Below are 26,665 nucleotides of genomic sequence, written 5' to 3'. Positions count from 1 at the left end.
CCACTTTACTATAGCCCAGCCCCAACAATGATTTTTTTTAATTAGAAAAAAAAGAATCACCACAAAGTCAAAGGACAGGAGACAGAATGATAGTACAGAGGAGGAAGAAAAGAAGTCAAAGGACAAATAACAAATTAGTTGCAACTCTAACGTGCAAAGAGGTATTTTTCTAATATAAGAAGCACAACTAAGATTCACTAAGATAATGATCAACAAGCCCCTCAAAATTAGGCGAGGCTGTAAAAACACACTTGAAAATGTAATTTACAAGGATCAGAGAGAAAAAACAGAGGGGAAGCCCCTTGCCTTGCATGCGATAGGCCCGGGTTCAATCCCCAGCCCCGATATGGTCCCCAAGCCTGTCAGGAGTGATCCCTGAGTGCAGAGTCAGGAGGAAGCCCTGAGCACCAACAGATATAGCTCAAAAACCAAAATAAAATGTAATTGGCATAAACATGAGATTACTCAAACTCAAAAAAACCAAAAGAACAAATTAAAACTACACTTACATTACACTTGTCAATTATCAAACAGGCATGCATCCAAAAGTTTGACAACACTATGTAAGCAAAAGTGCATTCAACAAATAGTTGGTGGGATTGTGAACTAATGTAACCACTATGAAAGACATGTTAATAATATGGTGAAAATTACAACGGCACCAACTCTTCAAAGAGTAACCCCACCTGAGTGTTTACGCCATACAGACAAAAAGACACATATATAGATATATATTTTCAAGGTTATTATTCAATATAATGTTATATCAAAATGTAATAGAAACAAGCTAAGAGCTCATCAACAGGAAATTACAGTAAATAATATAAACAAAGAAATTCTGAGTAGCTCTACAAAACATACTTAATAAGCTTTAATGTAACGGTACGTAAAGATATCTAAAACATTAATTCTTTCAAGAAGGGGGTTAGGGAGATGGCTCAAAGGGCGAGTGCACATGCATTGTTTGCACAAAGACCGGGTTCACTCCCCAGCACTATGTGGTCTCCCTCAGCACCAGAGCCAGTAACCAAAACATCTCAAAAGGAGCGGCCAGGTCAGCCAAACCCCTGCACAACCCCTGTCCCTACTCAGAACAGAATTATGTCACAATCCAAAGGGAGAAAAATATACATTTGTATTTCTTTACACACACACACACACACACACACACACACACACACACAGAATAAAAGAATAGCTCTGGAAGGATAAGAAACACAAAAACAGCAGCAGCCTTTGAGATAGAAGTAAGAAAGCTGATAGGGATGTTAAAAGGAAAAAAATAATACAATAACTATAGCTTTCAAATTATATGGTATCATTTTGTTAAGTTAAAAAAAAACAAATTGAAAATATTTCTTACAAATCTTGGTGGAGGGACAGCCAGGTTCAAGCTACTCAGCGAAACCTCCAATCCATTCTGGGCACATGCTACGAGACGCAAAGCAACAAAGAATTCCTGAGAAAGAAAAGGATGGATATTAACAGCACAATCTATTTTTCCACCATCTATCATCCACTCACATGCACACCTATAATATGAAACATTAAATCACAACTACCCAAGTATTTATATAGCAACAATATTACAGTACGGGGGCTGGAATACGGAGCAGCAGATAGGGCATTTACCAACCCAAATTCAATCCCGGATCCCATATGGTCCCTTGAGCACTGCCAGAAGTCATTCCTGAGCTCAGAGCCAAACTTAACTCCTGAGCATTGCCAGGTGTGGCTCCAAAAAAGCCAGAAATAAATTATAGTACTTTTCTTTAAAGCTGAGGTCTCTCAGGGCAAGTATTTCAAATATAAAAATTTGCTAAATACGAATATATTTAAATTAGTGTGAAAATTATGCAAAAGTGATAATCATGTTTCAAAAAGTATTTGATATTAAGAAAAGCTACTTATCACTTAAGCATGAAACAAAAAATCTTAAGGGCTAGGTTGTAGCTCAGCGGCAGAGCACTTGCAGTGAGGTGTGAGGCATGGATTCAGTTCTTTATCTTCATGAGCTTTTATGCAATCTGACTTTAACTCCCATGCTTAAGTAGAGAAACTATTGTCTGTGTCACTGCTTAATGATCTTAACGACTCTTTACTCTTTCCTTGTTTTTTACTCTTCTGTTGCTGTTCTTCTGGAAGCCTAGACACTTTGATCCTCCCTGAAGCTCTCCACCAACAATTTTGATGAGCTTTCCTGTTTTCTGACTTTTCAATTTTCTTCAGTTGGAGTTAACGCTTCCTTAAGTGTGTAAATCTTCATATACTAAGTATTCCAACATTGACCCTCTTCTCATTGTATGTGAAAATCAATGACTCCTTTAAGAATCAAGTCTATTCCCACAGTGTGAACAGACTCTGCAGTTCAACACCAAATAGCAGATTGTGATCTGATACTTAAAAGTTGTGAGGCCTTGGGAAAGTTAATAAAACTCTCCCATCAAAAGAGATGAAATAGGGGACTGAGAGACTACAGTACAGTGGGGAGGGCGCTTGCCTAGCATGCAGCTGACCTGGGTTTCATCTCCGGCACCCCATATGGTACCTAGAGCCCACCAGGAGTGAAGCCTGAATGCAGAGCCCAATGTAAGCCCTGAGCATGGCCAAGTATGGCTCCCAATATAAATAAATAAATAGATGAAGACCTTCCTTATAATATGTTAAAGGAACAACATTAATAGAATATTTTATTTTTTTCAAAAATACCAATTTTCCCCCCTATAAACAGGTTTTATTTGTGATTTTTTAAAACTGAATTAACATGATACATAGTTAGTGTTATTCATGATTAGGTTTCATACAATGTTCCAACACCCATCCCTTCGCCAGTGTGCATTTTCCTCCACCAATGCCTCACCCCCCAACATGTCTCTGTCTCTGACTGTCTCTCTCTCTCTCTCTCTCTCTCTCTCTCTCTCTCTCTCTCTCTATGTTTTAGGCACTGTTGTTTGCACTGTTATTGAAATGTTATCATGTATATGATTTTGCCTCTTTCCAACACTCAGTTCTTGTCCAGAGTGATCATTCCCAATTAACACTGTCATAGTGATCTCTTTTCTATCCTAATTGCACTCTCCGACAACTTGTGGCAAGCTTCCTATCTTGGACCAGTCCTCCTGGCCCTCATTTCTACTGGCCTTGGATATTATTCTTTTTCATATTCCACAAATGAGTGTGATCATTCTGTGTCTGCCCCTCTCCCTCTGACTCATTTCTCTCAGCACGATACTCTCCATGTCCATCTGTACTTAAGCAAAATTTATAACTTCATTTTCCCTAACAGCTGCATACTATTCCATTGTGTATATGTACCATGGTTTCTTTATCCACTCATCTTTTCTTGGGCACTTGGGTTTTTTCCAGATTCTGGCTATTGTGAATAGTGCTGCAATGAACATAGGAGTGCAGATGGCTTTTCTGACTTATTTTTGGGGGCCTCTAGGATACAATGCCAGAAGCAGTGTCTCTGAGTCATGTAAAAAGTTCAATTTCTAGTGTTTTAAGGGATGTCTACACTGTTTTCCAAAGAAGGCTGGACCAGTCAGCATTTTCACCATCAATGAATGAGTGTCCCATTAGTGATGTAGAGCATTTTTTCAAGTGCCTTTGGCCATTTATATTACTTCTTCGAGGAAATTTCTATTTATATTGTCTCATTTTTGAAGGGTTTAATTTTTTTCCTTGTAAAGTTCCACCAGTGCCTTATTTATCTTTGATATTAACCTCTTATCAGATGGATGTTGGGTAAGTAATATTTTCCATTGTGGGCTGTCTTTGTATCCTGTTCATTATTTCCTTTGAGGTGCAGATACATGATAGATGGCTTACTGTAATCCCATTTGTTCATCTTTGCTTCCACTTCTTTTGGTCAATGATGTTTCATCCGTGAAAATGCCTTTAGCTTCAATGTCATGGAGAATTCTGCCTATATCTTATACATTCAGGTCTGATATTGAGGTCTTTGGTTAGGCTTTTTGTACATGGAATTAGAAAGAGGTCTGAGTTTTTGTTTTAGTTTTTGCATGCATGTAGCTGACCAGCTTCACCAGCACGATTTGCTTAAGAGGTTTTCCTTGCTCCACTTCATGTTTTTTGCTCCTTAATCAAAGATGAACTGATCATATATCTGAAGGTCTATCTCAGAATGCTCAACTCTATTCCACTAATCTGAACGCATGTCTGTCTGTATTCCAGCATCATGCTGTTTCAATTCACTACCACTTTATAGTATAGTCTGAAGTTGGGCAAAGTGATGCTTTAGGCTATTTACTGGAATGGGTGGTGGGGGGAGTGGTGATATTGTTCCATATTAATTTCAGGAGTTTTCGATCTATTTCATTGAAAAATGATACGGGTATCCTTATAGGGACTGCACTGAATCTGTACAATGTTTTTGGGATTATTGCCATTTTAATGATATTAATCTCCCCAATCCATGAGCAGTGGTTATGTTTTAATTTCCTTGTGTCCTTAATTTCTTGAAGTAGTGTTTTGTAATTTTTCTTAGTATATGTCTTTCATTTCTTTAGTTAAGTTGATTCCAAGGTAACTGATATTCTGAGTCACAAATTGTGAATAGAATTAGTATCTTTTTCTTCTCTTTCATTATGTGTATATAGAAATACCATAGACTTCTGCATACTAATTTTTTTAAATTTTTATTAGTGAAACACCATGAGGTACAGTTGTAGACTTACAAATTTTTGTGCTTGGGTTTCAGTTATACAATGATCTAGTGCCCATCCCTCCACCAGTGCCCATTCTCCACCACCAATGATCCCAGTATCCTTCCCACCCCACATCCCCCCATTACACCCCGCCTTCGTTCTCTCTCTCCAACTGGATGCTGTGGTTTGCAAAAGAGGCATTGAATGGCAATCATGTTCGGTCTATAGTCTACTTTTAGCACTGCATATTAATTTTTCAGTCTACCATTTTACTATACAAATCTGTTTCCAGTAGCTTTTCTGTTAAGTTTTTAGTATTTTTTAAATATAGTATCTTGTCACTGACAAACTGTGAGCTCTTGATTTCTTTCTTTCCTATCTGTAAATCCCTTGATAACTTTTCCTTGTCTAATTGCTAAGGTGAATACTACTAGTACTATACTGAACAGACGTAGTAAGAGTGGGCAACCTTCTCTTCTGCCTGATCTTGGAGGGAAGGCTTTTAATTTTCTCCAATTCAATATGATGGTTGCTGTGAGCTTGTGGTAAATGGCTTTGATTATACCAAATTTATTCAATATAATCACCATTTTGTTGAATTTTATGTCTATCATGAATGAGTGCTGGATCTTTTCAAATGCTTTCTCTGCATCTATTGATATGACCATATAATTTCTATTTTTTCTTTTATTGATGGGCAGGAGAGATAGCACAGCAGGTAGGGTGTTTGTCTTTGCCTTGCACGCGGCTGACTTGGGTTAGATTCCTCCGCCCCTCTCAGAGAGCCCAGCAAGCTACTGAGAGTATCCTGCCCGCATGGCAAAGCCTGGCAAGCTACCCGTGACGTATTCGATATGCCAAAAACAGTAACAACAATTCTCACAATGGAGACATTACTGGTGCTCACTCGAGCAAATTGATGAACAACAGGAGAATAGTGCTACAGTGCTTTTATTAATAGGTGTATTATGTTGACTGACTTGTGAATGTTAAACCATCCTTCCACCCCTGGGATGAATCCTACTTGGAAATGGTGTATGATCTTTTTGATGAATTGTTCGATCCCTTTTGCTAGTATTTTGTTGAGATTCTGTGCATCTGAATTCATCAAGATACTGGCATGTAGTTCTCTTTGTTGATGGTATTTCTGTTTGATTTTGGTATCAGGGTGATGTTTGCTTTGTAGAAACTGGAAGTGTTTTCATTTCTTCAATTTTCTGGAAAAGACTGAAAAGGACTGGCAGTAGGCCCTCTTTATTTTTTTTTTTTACTTTTTAAAAAATTTTTATTAGTGAAACACCATGAGGTACAGTTGTAGACCTACAAATCTCTGTGCTTGGGTTTCAATTATACAATGATCAAATACCCATCCCTCCATCAGTGCCCATTTTCCACCACCACTGGTCCCAGTATCCCTCCCACACGCCTGCCCCCCCATCCCACCCTGCCTCTGTGGCAGGGCATTCCCTTTTGTTCTCTCTCTCCTTTTGGGTGTTGTGGTTTGCAAAAGAGACACTGAGTGGCAATCATGTCTGGTCTACAGTCTACTTTCAGCATGCTTCTCCCATTCTGGGAGGATCCTCCCAACACCCTTTATTTGGTACTCCCTTCTCTATCTGAGCTCCCTTTTCCCCTAGCATGTGTGGCTAGCCTCCAAGCCATGGAGCAAACCTCCTGGTACTAATCTCGGGTAGGCCCTCTTTAAACATTTGACAGAAGTCACTAGCAAATCCATCTGGGTCCGGGCTTTTGTTTGGGGGAAGACTTTTGATTACCGTTTCAATTTTCTCAATAGTGATACATCTGTTCAGATACCCCAAATCTTCCTGGTTCAGCCATGGGAGGTTACAGAAATCCAAAAATATATTCATTTCTTCTAGGTTCTCTCATTTCATGGCATAAAGATTCTCAAAGTAATCTCTGGGGATTCTTTGAACTCTGTGGTATCTGTTGTAATGTCCCCGCTTTCATTTCTGATTGAGTTTTTAAGGCTTCTCTTTTTTGTCTTTCTAGTGGTTTATCCATCTTGTTAATTATTTCAAAGAACTAGCTCTTGGTTTCATTGATCTTTTGAACTGTTTTATTAGCTGGACTTCAGTTCATTAATTTCTGCTCTAAGTTTTATTATTTCCTTATTTCTACTCACTTTGGGCTCCTTTTGTTGGTGATTTTGCAGTTTCATAAGTTGTGCAGTCAAGTTCCTTATGGGGCCACTCCTTCTTGATGAATGCTTGTATTGCTATAAACTTTCCTCTTAACACTGACTTTGCTGTATCCCATTAGTTCTGGTAGGTAGTATCCTCATTCTCGTTTGTTTCCATGATTTTTTAAATTTCCTCTTTGATTTCCTCTCTGATCTACTGGTTGCTCAGTAATGAGCTATTTAAATTCCAGGTGTTGGAGTTGTCTTGAAGTAAATCGTATATATTTTTTTTGAGAATGAAAAGCCCTATATACATCTACTAAACCCCTGTCTTATGTTCCTTCCTTCAAAGCAAGTATTTCTTTACTGAGCTTTAGTCTAGTTCATCTATCAAGAGGTGACAGAGGAGTGCTGAAGTTTCCAACTACTATTATGTTGTTATCATTGTCTTTCTTCAAGTCTATTAGCAGTTGTCTCAAGTATTTTACTGGTCCCTCATTTCGTGCTTATATATTAGAAGTGTGAGTTCTTCCTGATATACATATCCCTTGGTCATTAAGAAATGACCTTTGCATTAAAATCTTAAAATCTTTAGCAGCCTGGAGTCTATGACATCTGATATTAGTATGACCACCCCAACCTTAAATGAGAATTGTTTGCTTGAAGATTTGTCTTGCAACATTTGACACTGAGTCTGTGTTTGCCGACTATTCAAATGTGTTTCTTGCAGGCAGCAGAATGTTGGGTACAAATTTCTAAGCCAACCTGCCACTCTGTGCCTCTTAATTAGTGCATATAGACTCTTGACACTGAGAAAGATTATTATCATGGAATTTTGTGCCACATTCTGCAGGAATTTGGCATGTTTGTGAGACAAGTCTTGTCTTAAAGAGCCCCGTTAGTTTTTGTAAAAGTGGTTTTGCATCTATGAATTCCTGACTTGTTTCTCTTTAAAGTTGTACATTGTTCCTTTAAATCTGAAAAAGAGTCTAACTGGGTAAAATATTCGTTGTGAGGCGTTCATTTCATTTTGAGTTTTTCACTATATCCCACCTGTCCTTGGGTTTGGAGCATTTCATTTGATAAAACTTCAGTAAATCTTAAGGATACTCTTTGAGCAAAATTTTCTTATTTAATCTTTCTTCTTTCAGTATTCTATCTCTATATATGGATTTTGTCATCAGGATGTGTCTTGGAGTATTAAGATTTTTCTTATTTATTTATTGCTTTTTGGGTCACACCCGGTGATGCACAGGGGTTATATTTCTGGCTCTGCACTCAGGAATTACCCCTGGCGGTGCTCAGGGGACGATATGGGATGCTGGGAATCGAACCCGGGTAGGCCGCATGCAAGGCAAGCACCCTACCTGCTGTGCTATTGCTCCAGCCCCTATTTAGATTTCTTTTAGCTGGTACCCTTCAGTCTTCCTGGGTCTGGGTGCATGTACTCTTCAGTTCTGGAAGTTCTCAGCAATGATGTTTTTCAACTGTTGCTTCCTCATCAGAGTTGCTTTCCTGGTCCTCTGGGACCCCAATGATTCTTGTATTGTTCCTCCTGAATTCATCCCAAAGTTCTCTTGTCAGCTATTTGCTTATTTTCAGGCCCTTTCCCACCTTCTGCTGTTGTCTGGAGGTTTTCTGCACCTCATATTGGAGCTCACTGATTCTGTCCTCAGCAGCTATTACTCTGCCACTGAGGCCTTCCAGTGAGTTTTTCATTTCTCCTACCAAGTTTCTCAGTTTTGTCATTTCTGCTTGTGGTTTCCCCATTTCTGCTCTTATATCCTCTTGTGTTTTATTGATGGTTTGTTCCATTGTTTCTTTGAGTTCCTTAAACATCTTCAACAATTACTCTCCAAATTCCTTATCAAACAGGCTATGCAGCTCATTATTACTGACTGAATCTTCTGGGCTACCATCTTCACTCCCCAAGCCTGCTGGGGTTCTGCACTGCCTTCCTATTGTGACACTTGTAGTTTGGAGTTGTTTCTTGTGAATTTCTATGTGGCTAGGTGACTACAGTTATAATTTTTCTTGGGTGTTCACACTTTGTCATGGAGAGGTAAAAAAAAAATGTGCAGCAATGTAGCACAGCCACAGCACACTTGACAGGCATGAATAATCCTGACCTGGGAGGCAAGATGACAGTCCTGAGTACCAAGCCAGCAGGCCCCCAACATCAGCTGCTGCTGTACTGTGCCTCACTGTCCTGGGACTGGGGCTGGGCGGAGCCAAGCCAGGGTGGTTAGCAGCCTTTCCCATCTTTTTCCACTTTGCGGGAGAGGATAATCCTGACTTGGAGGGCAAGATGGTGATCCTGAGTGCCAAGGCAATCCTGACACTGGCTGCTGCTGTGTTCACCTCAGTGTCTTCAGGGCTTTATAAACAGTTTTATAGGAAAAAACTGACTTCTGTCTATACTTTTGTCAAAACCAAGTATTAGCTTTTCTTTTATGATAATTTAAAAATCTATCCTCCAAAGCAAAGAGACAATTTTTACTGCAAACTATACATACAGTCACCTGATTAACAAAGGTTAATCTTAAAGTCAAACTCAGGACTCAATGTCCAGGGAGATAATGAAGAACTGATTACATGTATAGTTAAATCATGAACATAGGTACCAAATCTGTCATGTGTTCACCTCTGTATTTGAGCCTGATTCATAAAACAGGTTTCTTGACAAATATTTGCAGTGGTCAGCACCACGGTGCACATATGAATTTAGTTTTCCTGTGTTTCCAATGCTTCAAGTTGATCCTCATGCCTGAAGGGGTTCCAACAGGGACTACAATCTAGCCCTGTAATCTTAATTTAGACAAGAATAGATGTGCGGGGTGAAATAGCCATAGACTGTAATATTAACTCAGGGATCCTCACATGCAATTTTCCCCAATCCATTTATAAGTCTGATCCTACTTTAGCTATCCACACAAGAGGAAACTGGCTCTGAACAGCAGTGGTCAGCCAATATATTAGCAAGTACCAAGCTTTGAATTAATCCTGTAGAAATTTGAAATCCATTACAAACAAGTAGAACTTCAAAGTACACCAATTATGTACCCAACCTATAATAACTTCCACATATTTGTAGACCAGGGTTTACTTACGGGCCGTAAACCAATTATTTGTTTGCTTATAGGTCAAATACAAGATCGTGGGACTGGACAGATATTTCAAGGGTTAAGGTGCTTGTCTTACATATGGTTGACTCAGTTCAATTTTCTGCACCACATGGTTTTTCAAGCCCTGCCAGGCATAGCTCTTAAGGTATTGAGCGCTGCCAGATATAGCCCCAAAGATCCCAGAACAATGCTGTGCTCAAGCACAATGAATCCTCAGGTTCTAGCATTGGACCTCTACTCTAGATGGCCAAGAATCACTGATGGGACCCCCGGCATCCTGAGTAACACTTAAGAGTGCCTTCTCCCCAGAGAAGGTAAGGCCTAAACCAGAATATTTAAACTTAATAAGCCAAGAGCTACCTTTCAAGTGTACTGGTTAATCTTAACACTTATGATTTATTTTTATTTATAGCCCTGTACATTTAAGAAATTTAATCAATAAGATACAACCAGAGAGTAAAATCTTTGTAAATGACAAAGGAAAAAATAATACCATATCTGAATATATCCCCACAAAATTTTTATGTTGAAACCCTAACCCCCCAAAATGATGGCATTAAGAGGGAGGGTCTGTGGGAGGTGCTTAATACAACTAAGTGGGTTCTATTTTTCTTTACCATGAATGGTATTTTATTTAATCATTTTTGTTTTAACTGAAACTCTGGGAATTCAAAATTAATATCCCTGCCTGTGAGCTTTTTATAGACACCTGAAAAGGTTTCAGCCTCATGTTCTACATTGTTCTGTTGTGCTTTTTATCCAATGAACCTTTATTAGCCACTGCCATTCATCGAGTTTCACAGATTCTCTTGCTTATAATTTCACTAGGAAAGACCAAGTCCTCCAGGATTGCATCATGCATGGCTGTCAGAGAGCTGCTTCTAGGATGCTTCTGCTTATTTTTTGTACAGTTTTATTGAGTTGGCTTAGGCAAAATTCTTCTCTGAGCAATAAAGACAACATTATTTCCATTGAACTTTTTCTCCAGTTCCTGTACTAGCCGCCTTGGATTTTCTGGAAAGACCTCAGCTGAGGAACAGAAATGGAGTTTCTAATAGCTTTTCATCCACCACCAAATTTAATTTGGCTGCCATGATATTCAGCTCCCTCAGCTGGGCCTTCATACCCAAGTTCAACTCCAATTCAAGGAGAGCCTGGGAAATACTGGTCTCAAATTCGTTCAGCTTCACAATCTTCGCACTCGTCCTGAATAGAGCTTTCTCCTTGGTGAGTGCTGGACTAGGAAGCTAAGTGGATTCTTGAACAGGATTATTGAACAGGATTATTACATTCCTGCACAGGATTATTATGTTTTAAAAAGAGGGTTAAGAAAGATCCTTAACTGCTTCTGCCATGTGAGGGCAAGAAGTCTGCAAGGTGAAAGAGAGCCTTTATACCACATGTTGGTGCCCTGGCCTCAGACTTTTTACCTCTGAAACTCTGAGGGACAGGTGTCTGCTGCTTATTAACGATCCGGTCTGTGGTATTCTGTTATAAAAATCTGCTTAAATTAATAATGCTGCAGAATGCTGTCACCAAATTAACACTAAACTTCAAGGATGAGTTACTTTAATGTCTATTAATCAGAAATATTTCAGTGTTATGACAATGCTTTTGCAAAACACTAATGCTGCTGGGAGAAAAAATTGTCAATTTAACTTTCTGAATCTAAATTACTCTAAGTTCATATGAATTTCTGAATCTTACTTGTTTGTTCAGGATACCTTTGCCATCTGTATCAGATAAATCCCAAATCTGAAATAAAAAAATATGTAAGTCAATCTATATTTAAACAAGAATATTTTAAGTTAATTCCCTACAATTTATGATATATTCCTGGCATAAAATTTAAAGTGAAACAAACTTTTAAGATCATTTAGTCCAAAGATACTTATAACCAGTGAAGTTAAGTGACTTATTCAAGAACATTGAAGGCATGAGAAAAATAACTAAAGCCCAGATTCTAACTTGTAGAGTAGAAGCCCACCACTGCCACAAACAGGTATAGTAAAGCAAAATAGAAATAATTTTACTACTGCCCATTCTTCTGGTTACTATGATAAACACATCACTAGTCTTTGTCATCTATAGATCGTTCAATACCTTTTTTTAATCACCTGGTGTTCCAAATCCAAGTCCAGTGCTCTTGCTATGAGAATATACCACCTTAATTTTAGAGCCTCATAAAACGATTCTTTCTTTCTTATGGGCAAGATGAAGTAGATAATGTGCATTTTAGATAATGTGCATCAATAAAGTGGAAATACTTTTAATAATTATTAAATAAGTTGCCAATGAATATTAAAAATTATTTTAAATGGTGGGCTGGAGCCATAGCACAGTGGGTAGGGCGTTTGCCTTGCAAGCAGCCAACAAGGCTGACCTAAGTTCGATTCCTCCAGCCCTCTCGGAGAGCCTGGCAAGCTACCGAGAGTATCTCACCCTCATGACAAAACCTGGCAAGCTACCCATGACATAGTCAATATGCCAAACACAGCAACAATTGTCACAATGGAGATGTTACTGGGCCTGCTCGAGCAAATCAATGAACAACGGGAGGACAGTGACAGTGATTTTAAATGGTCAAAGAGTACTAATAATTTCTTAGGATTCTAAAAACTTATCAATTACATACTAGTATGCCCCAGTAGAGTTTTCCATCTCTCTACACTGTTTCCTAAGCCTCTCATCCTTCACTTTACTCATCATGTATTAAAAACACAGTTGGAGACCGTTGTAATAGAGGAAGCAGGGATACAGCCAACTCTCAGAATAGGTGGCAAGGTTCCCAGTCTGTACTGTTTTTCCCCTCAAATCCCAAATGTACTCTTACTTCCTCAATTCATCCTACTAAAAAATAAATTGTTTTCAAAAAATCTGAAAAACACTTCTTGGGAGAGTAAATCAATCACTTATCAAAAATTCCCTTTATCACATTACTATAATTATGACTAGGTTTTAACTTCTAAGTTTCTAAATGGTATCTCTCTGAATTTGGATCTAATTCATCCACACTATTAAGTATCCACTTGATAAACTAGTCATAATGAACAAGAACTACCTTTCCAAGTACCAAGTCTGGAAGCCCTGATTTTTTCAGGAAAGCAGCAGCTTCAGAGGCCAATACCCGTCCAGTATTGCCAGTATCCACCTAAAAAGATGAAAACTGTTAGTTGACAACAAACAGAAAGACCAAACTATCATCATTTTGCCTTTTTTCTTCCCTCATTTGGGAAAGGGCATCCTTTGACTACCAAAAGCCAAGAATATGTGAAGAGCCATACACAGAGTGCCAGGGAGTACCATCTAGATAACCTCAATAGTTTACAAATTGTTTTTTATCACACCTATTACACAAGTAAGAAAACTTAAGCTCAGAAAAAGTGAAGCAAATTAGTGGAATCATAACACTAACACTCTTATTGTGACTCCTAAATTTTCTAGAGCTGGCCATATAATCCTAATAAACTTAAAACAACAACGAAGCAGAGAAATAGCATCTCAAGGAGAAGTCTACTGACAAATACAATAACTGGGTAAGTTATCTGTTTTGCAACTATTATTAAATCAACTTTTATTATATTTATTCTTTGAAACTGCAACACTTAAAAAAAAAGAATAAAAGTAGTATCAGCTACAAAAATGACCAGGGGCACCAGATCCCATGATAAATTTAAAGAAACTTTTTTTAAAGTTTCTAAAACACATTAAGGGAAGAAACACATCAATTTAACTGATGGGGACTTTCCTTTAAGACAGAATGAGGTCAGCAAGAATGAAAAACCAGTTAAAAAAAAAACCTAGTAACTCTCACTTCTGTAAATGTTTCCTGAAGAAAAGTTCTATTTGTACAAATGAAAAATAAATTTGAAAAACTCATGGGAAAGATAACATTATATCAGAATACTTGTGAGCTACCTGCTTTTCCAATTTAAAGATTAAATTTGTTGTAAACATAACAAAAACGTTCCAGGCAGGTCAAACCCAGCAAAAAAGCAAAAGAGAAACCCTTTTTCCCAAATGCTAAAACATGGGCTAAATCTGTCACTTAGCAAAAAAAAGAATTACCCATCTAAATTTGGATAACAATGAAATATGAAAAGGGCTCAGAAATTTGCTTCAAAAATTCTCCAGCATTCTTTTCTGTTTGTTTGTTTCCCCCCTGTTGACCAGGGCAGAAAAAAAAAAAAAGAAAAGAAAACCCTACTTCCAACATAAAACATTGGAGATAACCCAGAAGAAATCTGATTAAACTCTTAAAAAATATTTGTTCACTATATTCCAATAAAGAATTTTACTATTACAGCCTGAGATGGATACTGGATGGAGGAGCTTGTCTTGCATGTGACTGACCATGGGCATCACATGCCTGAGATCCTCAGAGCACCGCAGGAAGTTACATCTCACCAGTACCACAGGGAATGATTCCTGACCCACAGCAGGAAGCCTAACTCCACCACTGCCAGACAGGAGAGGAGGAAAAAAAAAGGAATTTTTTTTTTTTTTGCTACTGCCCATTCTTCTGCTTACCATAATAAATTAAACACATCACTATCACTAGTCTTTGTCATCTATAGATAGTTTCTGCTGTACTTTGATGTTTGCCATAAAAGCTATCAGCTACAGTCCTCAACAAAGTGGCAGACTCTGGAAAGGTACTCTGAATTACTAACACTTAGAATTACAGGCTTCCCGGGGAACAACTTCTGAGTTGACATCTCTCATAACTTTTACACTGAGTTGACAGGCTAAGGCAAGATGTCAAGAGCTCTTTATAACCTTTTATTCAGACAGAACAAGTCACCATTGAGAAATAATGATTGACTATTCACAGCCTATATCTTACAAAGCCCTACCAAGAAAAAAACAAGCTGCAATCCGGTTGAAAAAACATCAACCTCACAATATTAAAGCAGGATCAATTATAAACAGGCTAGAAATCTTAGCAGATATGGGAAACCGCAAAATGAGATCAATTCTCTCAAATGTACACGTACTGCTGGTGAAATATGAGGGGGAAAATGTCTATGGTTTAGATTCTAGCTGCAAGACAGAAAACTAGTAACATAGGCTTTAAAATGAAGAATTCTTGGGTGTGGCAAAGCCCCCTAACTCCCAAAGACATAAAGAATCTGAGATTCTTAAAACGTTTGAGGCAGCGGGCCAGAAAGAAAATCCAGGTGTTACAGCACTTGCCTTGCATGTAGCTGACCTGGGTTTCATATGCGGCACCACAAACAGCTCACAAAGCACTGCCAGGAGTGATCCCTGAGCAGATTTAAGAGTAAACCTGAGAAGAATGGGTGTTGTCCCCAGAAACAAGCAAAAAAACCTTGAGGCAGAAAATAATTCTTATCCTTAGAGGCTACTAAATGAGACCATGGCTCTAGATTTGCAAGTGAAGCCTAAGGTGGTTCGGTAATACCTGGTGCAAAGAGGTCAAATATAATGAGAGGAGACTTTTCTGAGATCATGAGCCCAGGTAAGAAGCCCTATGAAAAATGACCCAATATTTGGAAAGGAGAAATGAGACTGTCTAAACCTTTAGGAAACAATCTAAACTATGGTATCTCCTCTAGTTATGGCTGACTTTCTATCTACTAAGTCATTTTACAAGAATTCCTGTCAATACCAAAAATTAGTTTAGTTTGGTTTGGTTCAGGGACCACATCCAGCAGTACTCAGGGTGAACTCCTGGCTCAGTGGTTCAGAAGTCACTGCCAGCAGTGGTTGGGGCATAGTGTGGTACTGGGGTTAAACCTCCTGTACATGGCAAAGCATGACTTCCAGCCAGGCCTATCTCCCCAGCCATAGTTTCAATGTAATTTCTACTTGACTTAAAAATTAACTTGGGGGGCTGGAAGTAGGGCATTTGCCTTGCAGGTAGGGCATTTGCCTTGCACACGGCTGACCCAGGTTCAATTCCCAGCATCCCATATGATTCTCCAAGCATCGTCAGGAGTAATTCCTGAGTGCAGAGCCAGGAGTAATCCCTGTGCACTGCCGGGTATGACCCAAAAAGAAAAAAAAATTAACTTGGATATTTATATCTAGCTGAATACAGACATTTTTGAGGAAAGGATTTTAAGTGCGTGTTTATGACATTAAGTGCTTGGGCATAATTACCCTTATGCTTCCTTCACTTTTCTGAGAATGTGTTCAGGGGCATTAAGTTCTCAAAGTATGAGACTAAAGAACCTCTAAAAGCAAAACACATTAAATTTATTTAGCTGTTAGTAACCCACATGCATACAACCAAGACTTGAAAATCTACTTTCTGTTAATCTGGAAGACAGAGAAACATAAATCTTACCTGTCTATAGTATTTTTCATATACAGGATTTCCACTTGATAACTATAATTAAAAATAGAAATTAAATGCTGTTTAGTAAATTTTACTAGTATATTTTCATTCACTTAACAGATATCTGAGAAACAAAGATAATTAAGATTAAAATACTCTTGATGTCAAAAAGTTTTTCTTTCTTTTAGGGATGAAAGGGGAGTAACATAAGCAGCCACATGTATTACTAAAAATGGGGGAAAAAATAAAACAAGAAACTAAAATTTTTTGACATTACAGCTTTTCCTCATTCAAAATCTCAAGCAGAAATCCAATATATATAGCAAATTAGGGGGTGAAATGCTTTGATAAAATCAACTCCAGGGACCAGAGAGACAGTACAATAGGTAGGAGTTTGCCTTGCACGTGTATGACCCAGGTTTGATCCCTGGCATCCCATATGGTCCCCCAGGCAATGTCAGAAGCAATTCTTGAGTGCAGAGGAAGAAGTAACTCTTGAGCATCACTGGATGTGCCCTCTCTCCCCCAAAAAATACCAACTCCAGGCCAAAGGGATAGTGGGTAGGGATAAGGTGCTTGCCTTCTTTTTGATGTGTCCCAGTCTCTCTGGCGTAAAATATTCCATTGTTGTTTGATCAAATGGAAGCTTGATTTGATCCCCAGTATCCCATATTGTGCCTTGAGCACCACCAGGAGTGATTCCTGAGTACAGAGCTAGGAGTTACCCGAGGATGGTCAGGTGTTGCCCAAAAACAAACAAAAATGAAAAACAAAACATAACCCAACTCCAAAAACTTACTAAATATTCATCTTCTACCTACAAAAAAAGTCCCAAGAGGGAAATGCAAATCAAAACAATAATGGGATATTTCACACCAGAGAGACTGGGACACATCAAAAAGAATAAGAACAACTAGTGCTGGCGTGTATGCAGGAAGAAAGGGACTTGAATTCACTGCTGGTGAGAATGTTGACTGGTCCAATTTTTCTGGAAAACAGTATGAACACTCCTAAAGAAATCTAGGAATTGAACTTCCATTTGACCAGCAACTCCACTTCCTGAAATAAAGTCCAAGGGCCCCCCCAAAAAATGGAGACTTAAAAGACATCTGCACCCCTATGTTTCTTACAACACTACCTACAATAGTCAAAATCTGCAAACAACCCAAGTGTCCAAGAATAGATGACTAAATAAAGAAACTTGGTACACGTATACAATGAAATAGTACTTGGTCATAAGACATGCATTTTTTGCTGCTACATGAAGAGTACCATGCTCTTAAGTAGTGACATGGTTTGATGTGCTCTTAAGGAGTGACGCTGAGTAGTGACATGGTTTGAGGTAAGACTGAAGTTTGGGAGCCAGGGATGTGGCTCCAGAAGTAGGAAACATTCACTGTATAAGCAAAGACCTGGGTTTCAACCCAAGCACTGCCTGATGTTGTCCTATTACCTTGTTTCACTACCAGCAAGGTCAGGAAAGGGACCAGGTCCCCAAGCAGCAATGGGAGAGGCCCCATCCCCCCATACCTCCCCAAAAAGAGACTGTGAGGTTTGCAGAAGATAATTTACAAAATAAAGTGTCTCATCTGCCAAAATAGAACTAAAGAAAATGAGGATAGGAAAAGAGGAAAAACTGAAGTGATTAGTATTAATTCTAAGTGATTAAATGTGAAGAAACTAAGCAGTTTAGGGAATTATCTTAATGGCCTAAGAGAGTGGTTGGCAATAACAAAAAGAAAGCTATGGTTTGAAGAAAAATTTGGAAAAACAAAGTTGAAAAGATATGCTAAGTAAGTAGAAAAGAGGGTGGGGAGACAAAGGGGTTTTTGGTTTTTTTTTTTTTGAATCTTCAAAAACCAAAGCTGTCTATAGTCGTAATGGATGCAAGACTATTTTGAGAACATACTGCTAATTGTTTTAGAAACACCACACTTAATCTGGAGAGCAGCATATTTTTGTCCCAATTTGCAAATTAACAAAACCAACTGCGAAGATTAATTTGGGGCACTAATTTGGCTACACCAGGGTACACAGTTGTTGACCAAGTCTCAAGGAGATGTTACAGTCAAGGTTTCTTTTGTTTAGATGTGCTTAACATTTAAGTAGGTAGACCTTGAATAAAGCAGATTACTCTCCAGATTACCCTCATCTGAGCAGCTGCTGGTTTTAACTGAGGTTCAATGAAGAATTCTAACTCTAGGCTGCATACAGTCCCAGTTATTACATCAACTTGTTCCTAGCCTGCTGCCTTCCCTGGATATTAGGATTACCAGTCTCAAAAATTGTCTGAGCCAATTCCTTAAAACAAATCTATATGTGCGCATGGATCTGGGAACATGTTAGTTCTCTGGAAAACCCTAAAACACCTATTCTCAGAGAAACAACTTACCCAGTTTTTAAATGGCAGAACCACAAACCTTGAAATCAGGTCTGTCCCTTCCCAAACTCCATGCTCTTTCATCACACCATACTGCTTTCCTTTATGATCTGGTTTGTTCGGGACAGAAAACCCTCTTTTCCACTTACTTAACATATCTTTTGATCTGATCCTCAGCACCACCTGGCCTCCCAAGCTCTGGAAACACCCTCCAGGCATCATAGATGTTGTCCTGGAGGCCTTCAGACCAGCTGGGTGGGACCTGGTGGCTCCTGGCACTGCAAAACTCCAGAAGAATCACACCATTGGCTCCAAGAATCAAGCTACTGAGCTGGTCACTATAAGTGGTTCCTAGGCCCCAGGGGAGTAAAAAAATTACATTAAATTAATTTAAATTAATTTTTTTAAATAAGCCAAGATGGATTTTGTATACCTCTACAAGTAGTAAGTAATGTTTAGCTGCAAAAAAAAAAAAAGATAAAATCTTAAAAATAAGATTCATTTATTTGTGATAATTCATTCCATCTCAAATAAATGAGATAATTCCATCTTTCTCTCCTGATACTTTTGTTTTTTTGGCCACACCCAGAAATGTTGAGAGGTTACTCCTGGCTCTGCACGCTGGAATTACTCTGGAGGTACTCAGTGAAGTTCCAGTATCCAGAGGAAAACAAAAAAAACTTTACACAGTAAGAAATCCTGAGCTCTAAAAGTAAACCCTGTGCAGATTACTACACTAATAAGATACAGCTTAGTGAGAATGGAAAAAGCCGTCTAAATTGCCAGTTTCCTCACCAAACAAAATGACTCAAGTGTTGGGGGCTGGAGAAATAGCACACGAGGTAGGGCATTTGCCTTGCACGCGGCCGACCCAGGTTTGATTCCCAGCATCCCATATGGTCCCTTGAGCACCGCCAGGAGTAATTCCTGAGTGCAGAGCCAGGAGTAACCCCTTAGTATTGCTGGGTGTGATCCAAAAAGAAAAAAGAAAAAGTCACATATTGAATGCACAGAGAAAAATGTCTGAAAGCAATAGCTAAAATAGTAATGGTGATTCTTCTGGATAATGTTGCAAATAAATTATACTACTCTAAACTCTGAAAACTGTTTTATAATAATCATATCTTATTCCTATGATTAGACTAAAACAATTTACATTTTCAATACAAATTTTTAGGATGTTCAATTTAGAGAAAATATAAAAATTCAAAAATCTGAAACCAGTATGCAAAACTGCATATGGATTTTAACTTAATTAATGTATTTTTGTTTTCTTTTGTTTTGGGGTCCCACCCAGCAATGCTTAGAGATTACTCTGACTCTGCACTTACAAATTATTTCTGGAGGTGCTCTGGAGACCCTATAAGATGCCGGGGATCAAACCCAGGTCAGCCGCATGCAAGGCAAGTACCTTACCCACTGTACCTTTGCTCCAGCACATAAGTCAATTAACTTTAAAGAAACCATTTAAACCTGTAAAACTAAAAGCCAGACCTTTAAATTCGAATTTAAAAGCATTTACTTATTTATTAGCCATAGTATAAACTCTTCTAAGAATTCTTTCTAATAGTTATTGGCTGGAGCGACAGCACAGCAGATAGGACGTTTGACTTGCATGCACCCGACCCGGTCGGCCCAAGTTCAATTCCTCCGCCCCTCTCGGAGAGCCCGGCAAGCTACCGAGAGTATCTCGCCTGCACGGCAAAGCCTGGCAGGCTACCTACTACGTATTCGATATGCCAAAAACAGTAACAAGTCTCACAATGGAGACATTACTGGGCCCGCTCAAGTAAATTGATGAACAACGGGAGGATAGTGACAGTGACAGTTATTAGCTATCTTATTCAATAGCTACTTTTTGCTACTCTAAAGAAAAAAGTGATTGCAAATGAAAACCACTAGAAAACTACAGTTTTGTAAACAAACAAACAAACAAAAAACCCACACAGGGGCCGGAGTGATAGTTCAGGGGGTAGGACCTTTTCCTCACATGTGGGCCAATACGGGTTTGATTCCAAGCATCCCATATAATCCCCTGAGCACCGTCAGGAGTAATTCCTGAGTGCAGAGTCAGGAGTAACCTCTGTGCATTGCCTGGTGTGACCCCCTCCCAAAAAAAAAGACCCACACAGGCTCTGTTATCAGATAGGCCTAGATTCAAAATCCATTCCACTACTAATTGTAAGATCTCAATCGACTGATTTCATCATTTAAGAAATTTTTTCCTTATCTGAAAATACCCATAAAATCTATTTTTATATATTTTATATGAATTAAATTGAATGAAGTAACAAGAAATGGCTATCTGTATCCTGATATCCTTTCACCTCCTCTAAGTAAATAATGTGCCCAGCTTTCATATTATTGTGAAATAATGTGCACCTACAAAAAAGAATATTTCTAAGTCCCAACCCTTCTTCCATCTGGCTAGAAGAGCATGGAGTAGCAGCCCAGACTGGGAGGAGAAAAATCTGGCTGAGACTAAAAGCCATTAGAGAAAAAGGGTCTAAGTCCCTAAAACTGTCATAAAGCTGCTGTACCAGCCCTACATCCACTTACCCTACCTTAGACAGTTATGAGAGTGATAAATTCACTCTTCTGTCTCTGATTTTGGTTATAACAACATCCTTATTAATGTTGCAAAGTAAACATAATAATAATCATGTAAAGTACAACAAAGTTGGCCTAGAGAGATAGTACTGTGGGTAGGGCATTTGCCTTGGGTTCAGCCAACCTGGGTTCAATCCGCAGCACCCCATATGGTCCCCTAAGTTCCTCCAGGAGTGACTCCTGAACACAAAGCCAGGTGCAGACCCTAAGCACTGCCTGGTGTGGTCCCCAAATCAATAACAAACAAATAAAAAAACACGTATAATAATCTTAATGAAGAAAAGACTTATTACAAAATAGCACAGTAAATATCCTAAGGCTCAACAGATTGCATTATAATTTTCAATTACTTATTCCTCCTATCATTTTTGTTTTGAGGCCATACCCAGCAGTAGTCAGGGCTTACTCCTGGATCTGTGCTCAGAGGTCACTCTTGGCTGTGATGAGAGACCATATTTGGGGCTGAAGATCACACAAGGGTTGGCTATATGCAAGGCAAGTGCTTTATCTCCACTCCTTTTTATTCTCCTTTCTGTCAAAGCATTACTATCCCTAACTGTTTCCATGTGATTTGTATTGTCTTTCTGTGTGTATCCTATAGTGGATTTGCCCTATGAAATATGGAAAAGGTTGTCTTTCTGTGTATCTTAAAGTAAATTTGTTCCATGAAATATGGAAAAGGTCATGTTTCATTTAGAAGTTTTTAAAACTATTGTGTGTTGAGGCCATAGAGGTAGTACAGCAGGTAGGGTACTTGCCTGCATATGGTGGGCCCAGGTTCAATCCCTGGCATCCCATATCATCCTTTGAACACCACTAGGAGAAATTTCTGAGTGTAGAGCCAGCACCACTGGGTGTGGCCCAAAAACAAAATATTTTTTTAATTAAAAAATAAAGCTATTATGTGCTTCCATCAGCTTTTGCTCTTTTTCTCTCTGCCAAATATTTGATAAATAAGGGATGCTCCTACAGCCTGGCTTCTAAAATAAAACAACTGTGGAATAGAACTACAGCTGATTACTAGGAAACAATATTACAATACAAGCAAACAAGAAACCTAAATTGGAGTTAATTTTTAGGGCAGTACACTGCACTGCACTGTCCTCCCATTGTTCATCGATTTGCTCGAGCAGGCCCAGTAACGTCTCCATCGTGAGACTTGTTACTGTATTTGGCATATCGACTACGTCACGGGTAGCTTGCCAGGCTTTGCTGTGCAGGCAAGATACTCTCGGCAACTTGCCAGGCTCTCTGAGAGGGGTGGAGGAATCGAACCCAGCTCGGACAGGCCGGCTATGTGCAAGGCAAATGCCCTACCGCTGTGCTATCGCTCCAGCCAATCTAGTAAAATTAAACACCTATGTAATGTAACATCAAAACACATACATAATTTACATCAAAATCTATCAGGTAGTAAGAAAGAAAAAGAAAGAGATCATGTCTTTTTAGATTTTTTCTATGTGGGGGTTTTATGTGCAGGGGTGATATGAGACTGTATGACTGAGAGTCTGACACTATAATGCACCAAAAAAGTGGAAGCTTAAATCATATTAGGCTTACTGCAAATGATTACAGTACCATGTGGGAATAGGTAAAAATAGTTAGACATCCCCTAAAACACATGCTCATCTTTTTTTGGTTAATCACATGGTCATATTACCCAAAGGAAAACCAGCAAAAGTACTATAAATAAAATGGTGGGGAAAGTGAATCTGAATATAAAGAAGTAACTTGAAGAATTGTACACAATCCCACACATACAAAACTGCACATGTACAAATTGCATAAGCACATAATTATATATACAAACACAAAACTGATATCTGTAGAACTGGTGACATCTGAAAAGGGTTGTGAATTGTAGCCATGTCAATTTCCTGTTTGGTTGCTGAACTATATATACTTAAACAAAGTGTGACAATTAGGAACACCTGGGTAGAGAACACTTTAGCACTTTTTGCAACTTTTTGCAAAAAAGAACACTTTAGCACTTTTTGCAACTTCTCATGAGAAGAGGATATTGAAGACCACTGTGAAGAGTAAGTGCCAATTCAGGCAGAATGAACAGTGTATGTAAGGATGGATAAGAATCAAGTGGTAGAGTTCAATCACCAATATTACATAGACTCCTGTGTACTCTGGGTGTGATCCAAAAGGGCCCCATTCCTGAACCACCAGAAGTGGGCCCCCATAGATTTTTTTAAAGAACCCTATGTAAAGGTGAATGAGACCAGTTGTAGTTACTGGTGTAGTTAAAGGTGTAGTTACTGGTGTAGTTAAAGGTGTTTCACTCAAATGAGAGAACGAATCCGGAGTTCTGACATCCGTCGACGATCAAGGATCAGGGACGCTGTCTCATTTGCCAAGGTGTCGAAAATCAGATGGGCTGGTCACGTAATGAGATTTAAAGACGACCGTTGGACTAGAGCTGTTACTGATTGGATTCCACGGGATGTCAAGAGACCGCGTGGCCGCCCACCTACCAGATGGTCAGACTTCTTTGTCAAGGTCATGAACGATCGGTTTGAGGCCCTCCATGTTCCCGGAGCGAAGAGATGCCATTGGGCTACACTAGCACGCGACAGGGACAAATGGAGACGTTACTGGCGCCCGCTCGAGCAAATCGACGACTAACGGGAAGTTAAGTGATTAAGTGATGTAAAGGTAAACAGACAGAGAAGGCTGGGTTGTGAAAGGAAACAATGTAATAGTACTTAATCCTTCAAGGAAGAGAGAAGAATCCAGCAGTTCAGAATTCTTGCCTTCTGTGTTTTTTGTTTGTTTGGTTTTTTTTTGTTTTTTTTTTTTTTTTTTTTGCTTTTTGGGTCACACCAAGCGATGCGCAGGGGTTATTCCTGGCTCTGCACTCAGGAATTACTCCTGGCAGTGCTTGGGGGACCATATGGGATGCCGGGGATCGAACCCAGGTCGGCCGCTGCAAGGCAAACGCCCTACCCACTGTGCTATCGCTCCGGCCCAGAATTCTTGCCTTCTAATACATCATATTCAAGAGAGGTAAAGAATCAAAAGGGAAACTAACCCCTACATCATTTCAACTTCTCTTCCAAAACCACTACTACCATCCCTCTAGTGTTGAATAGCAAGTCCTAAGGCCAAAACGCCACTTGAAGAAGTTAAGCTCATATACAAATATTTACACAATCGAGGGCTTCCAGGGTAGGGTGATAAAATCTTTTCACAGGCTTGCAATGTTCAAGAGTTGTACATTTCATAATTCAGAATGTGTTAAAACAAATAACAAAAGAAGGCAAGAATGAAAACTAAAAAGAACAGCAATGATCAATGGTAATTCAAGTGGAACAAGTTTCTAATAAATTAGAAACTTTAGAACGGAAAATCGGCTCTGAAGTTGGGTGGAGAAAAGTAAGTTATCTGAGTAGTTTTCACCTTTAGAACAGTGGGGAGGAGCTCAAGGAAACACAAGCACTGTTTCTGAGCAGTTCCCATAGAGAACGCAAAGGATCAACCTTCAGCTCTGTTACTCGAAATTCATTTAATAATTGAATAAACATGTACCAGATACCTCTTAGGTACAGAATACATATTTACCTGTCTAGGATTATAAAAATCATACAGAGCTCCTGTAGTCAAAACATTTTACATGCTAGTAATAGTTAGAATGCTCCATTTTGCAAACATGGTAACGTATTTGTTTCATAAGAAACCATTATAAGTTGATAATATAGCAGGTTAAGGTCTAGGAATATTAAGCATTTCTATTACAGAATAGTATTATAAAGAAAGCTTTGAATGCAGTGTTCTAAAGAATGCTGTCAAATTTGGATTTGAAATACATTTGCTTTGAGGATTATCAGAAATAAAAAAGTAATAAAAGTTTAGCTAATGAAAGAATTTCAAAAGATAATTCTAATGTATAGTAGAAAATGTATTCTATTCCAATGTATAGAGAAACAATGGATGAAAACTGTTCATACCAGCAATTCAATCCAGGGACTATTTTTGTTGAATCCAATTCAACCTGATTTAACAACAACAACAAAAAAATCTAGGACTTTGAGGGCAATATGACAAGAGTGAATACAAAGAGTGAATACAAAGCTTTGGTCTTTCATCAGAAGACAGTGAATCCCACATATGCAATTCAACCCAGTCTGGGAGCAGTATTATCTTTCAGCAAGAGTAACATATAAACTTGTATTTGAAAAAAGTCATTTAAGTCACAAATGAAACAAAATCACTATTTCTCGCATTTACAATGTGCTTTATCTTTAATAGGAGATGTTCCCAACTTCAACTCCTATGCTAATTCATAGAATTACATCTATTTCCATGTTTCAAATATCAATTATGCTAAGAACTATCAAACTGCTATCTTGAGTTAAAACCTCTTGGGGACAGAGGGATAGTACAGTGCATAAGGCGTTTGTCTTGCATGTAACTAACCTAGGTTAGATCCATAACACCACAGACAGTCCCCCGAATACCATCAGGTGTGATCTCTGAGCACAGAGGCTGGAGGAAGGAGGAAGGAGGGAGGAGGAAGCCCTGAGCACAGTCAGGTGTGGTCTAAAACCAACCCCAAACCCCTGAAAAAAAAAAATCTCCTCTGAAGTCTTACATTGACCATCTAACTTTACATTTAAATGTCTCCCAAACATCTACATGCATAAATCAAATATCTAAGAACTAGTCTGTCTCTAAATTTTTGACCCTTCAGCAATTATCATCTCTAATTCTAAAACATATGCTGAATCCAACCACCTCTATCTTTGTCCTTATTTCACCCTTATCACACTGTAATATCTCTATTATAAAATGTTTTATTCATCCTTTCTGCTTGTCTGTTATAAAATGTTTTATCCATCCTTTCTGCTCTATTTTTTTCTCCACAGATGGCAAAATAGTAATTTAAAAATATAAATCAGGATATAACATTCTCCTGCTTAAACCCTTCAATTGCTTCTCATCTGATAAAATTTTTATAAAATCTAAAGTCCTTGCCTTGTTTTCAGTACCCAAATGATTTAGCCTCTGCTTACTTTTCCAACCTCACCTAGGCTGCTAAATTCACCCTGATATTTCAATCCTTCCAAAAGCACAAACAGTTCCAACTCATGTCATTCTCTCTTCTTGGAAACACAGTTAGTATCTTAATTTTCTTTAGGGCTAAATAAAACGTTTCCCACCCAGAAAGTGGGTTTAACTCATAAGATAGGTCACCTTTTATTTTATGCGGAGGGGTGTCTCCAAAGTCGTGCTCACTTCCATTCAATTCTCAGCAACTGGGCCATTGGTTTGATGCAAGGTACCCTGGACGTGGTGCTGCTTAGGACCTGTGGTATCAGGGATCACCCCAACCTCAAGAAGAGCTTTGGTGTCTTCAGGGCCATGGACCCAGCAGTGCTTAGGGGCTTCCAGAGCTACAGCCAGCAACACTTGAGGAACCACTGT

At 38.7% G+C, this 26,665-nt stretch overlaps 1 protein-coding gene and 1 pseudogene across 2 annotated transcripts in view; both read right to left on the bottom strand.

The window, feature by feature from the left end:
• The window catches only part of EPS15 (epidermal growth factor receptor pathway substrate 15), a 156,342-nt gene that overhangs the window by 113,788 nt on the left and 15,889 nt on the right, over positions 1-26,665 (bottom strand). For both annotated transcript variants that reach the window (XM_056122411.1, XM_056122410.1), the window contains exons 2-5: positions 16,252-16,293; positions 13,000-13,089; positions 11,646-11,693; positions 1,364-1,459 (exon numbers count right to left, since the gene is read on the bottom strand). In XM_056122411.1, coding sequence (XP_055978386.1) covers positions 1,364-1,459; positions 11,646-11,693; positions 13,000-13,089; positions 16,252-16,293 — 276 coding nt within the window. The remainder of the gene's footprint in view (positions 1-1,363; positions 1,460-11,645; positions 11,694-12,999; positions 13,090-16,251; positions 16,294-26,665) is intronic.
• Positions 10,577-11,293, bottom strand: LOC130030978 (40S ribosomal protein S7-like; annotated as a pseudogene).

The sequence above is a fragment of the Sorex fumeus genome, unplaced genomic scaffold, assembly GCF_029834395.1.
Source record: "Sorex fumeus unplaced genomic scaffold, SorFum_2.1 ptg000045l, whole genome shotgun sequence".
NCBI classification, from domain to species: Eukaryota; Metazoa; Chordata; class Mammalia; order Eulipotyphla; family Soricidae; genus Sorex; species Sorex fumeus.
This window is presented reverse-complemented; position numbering and strand designations above follow the sequence as displayed.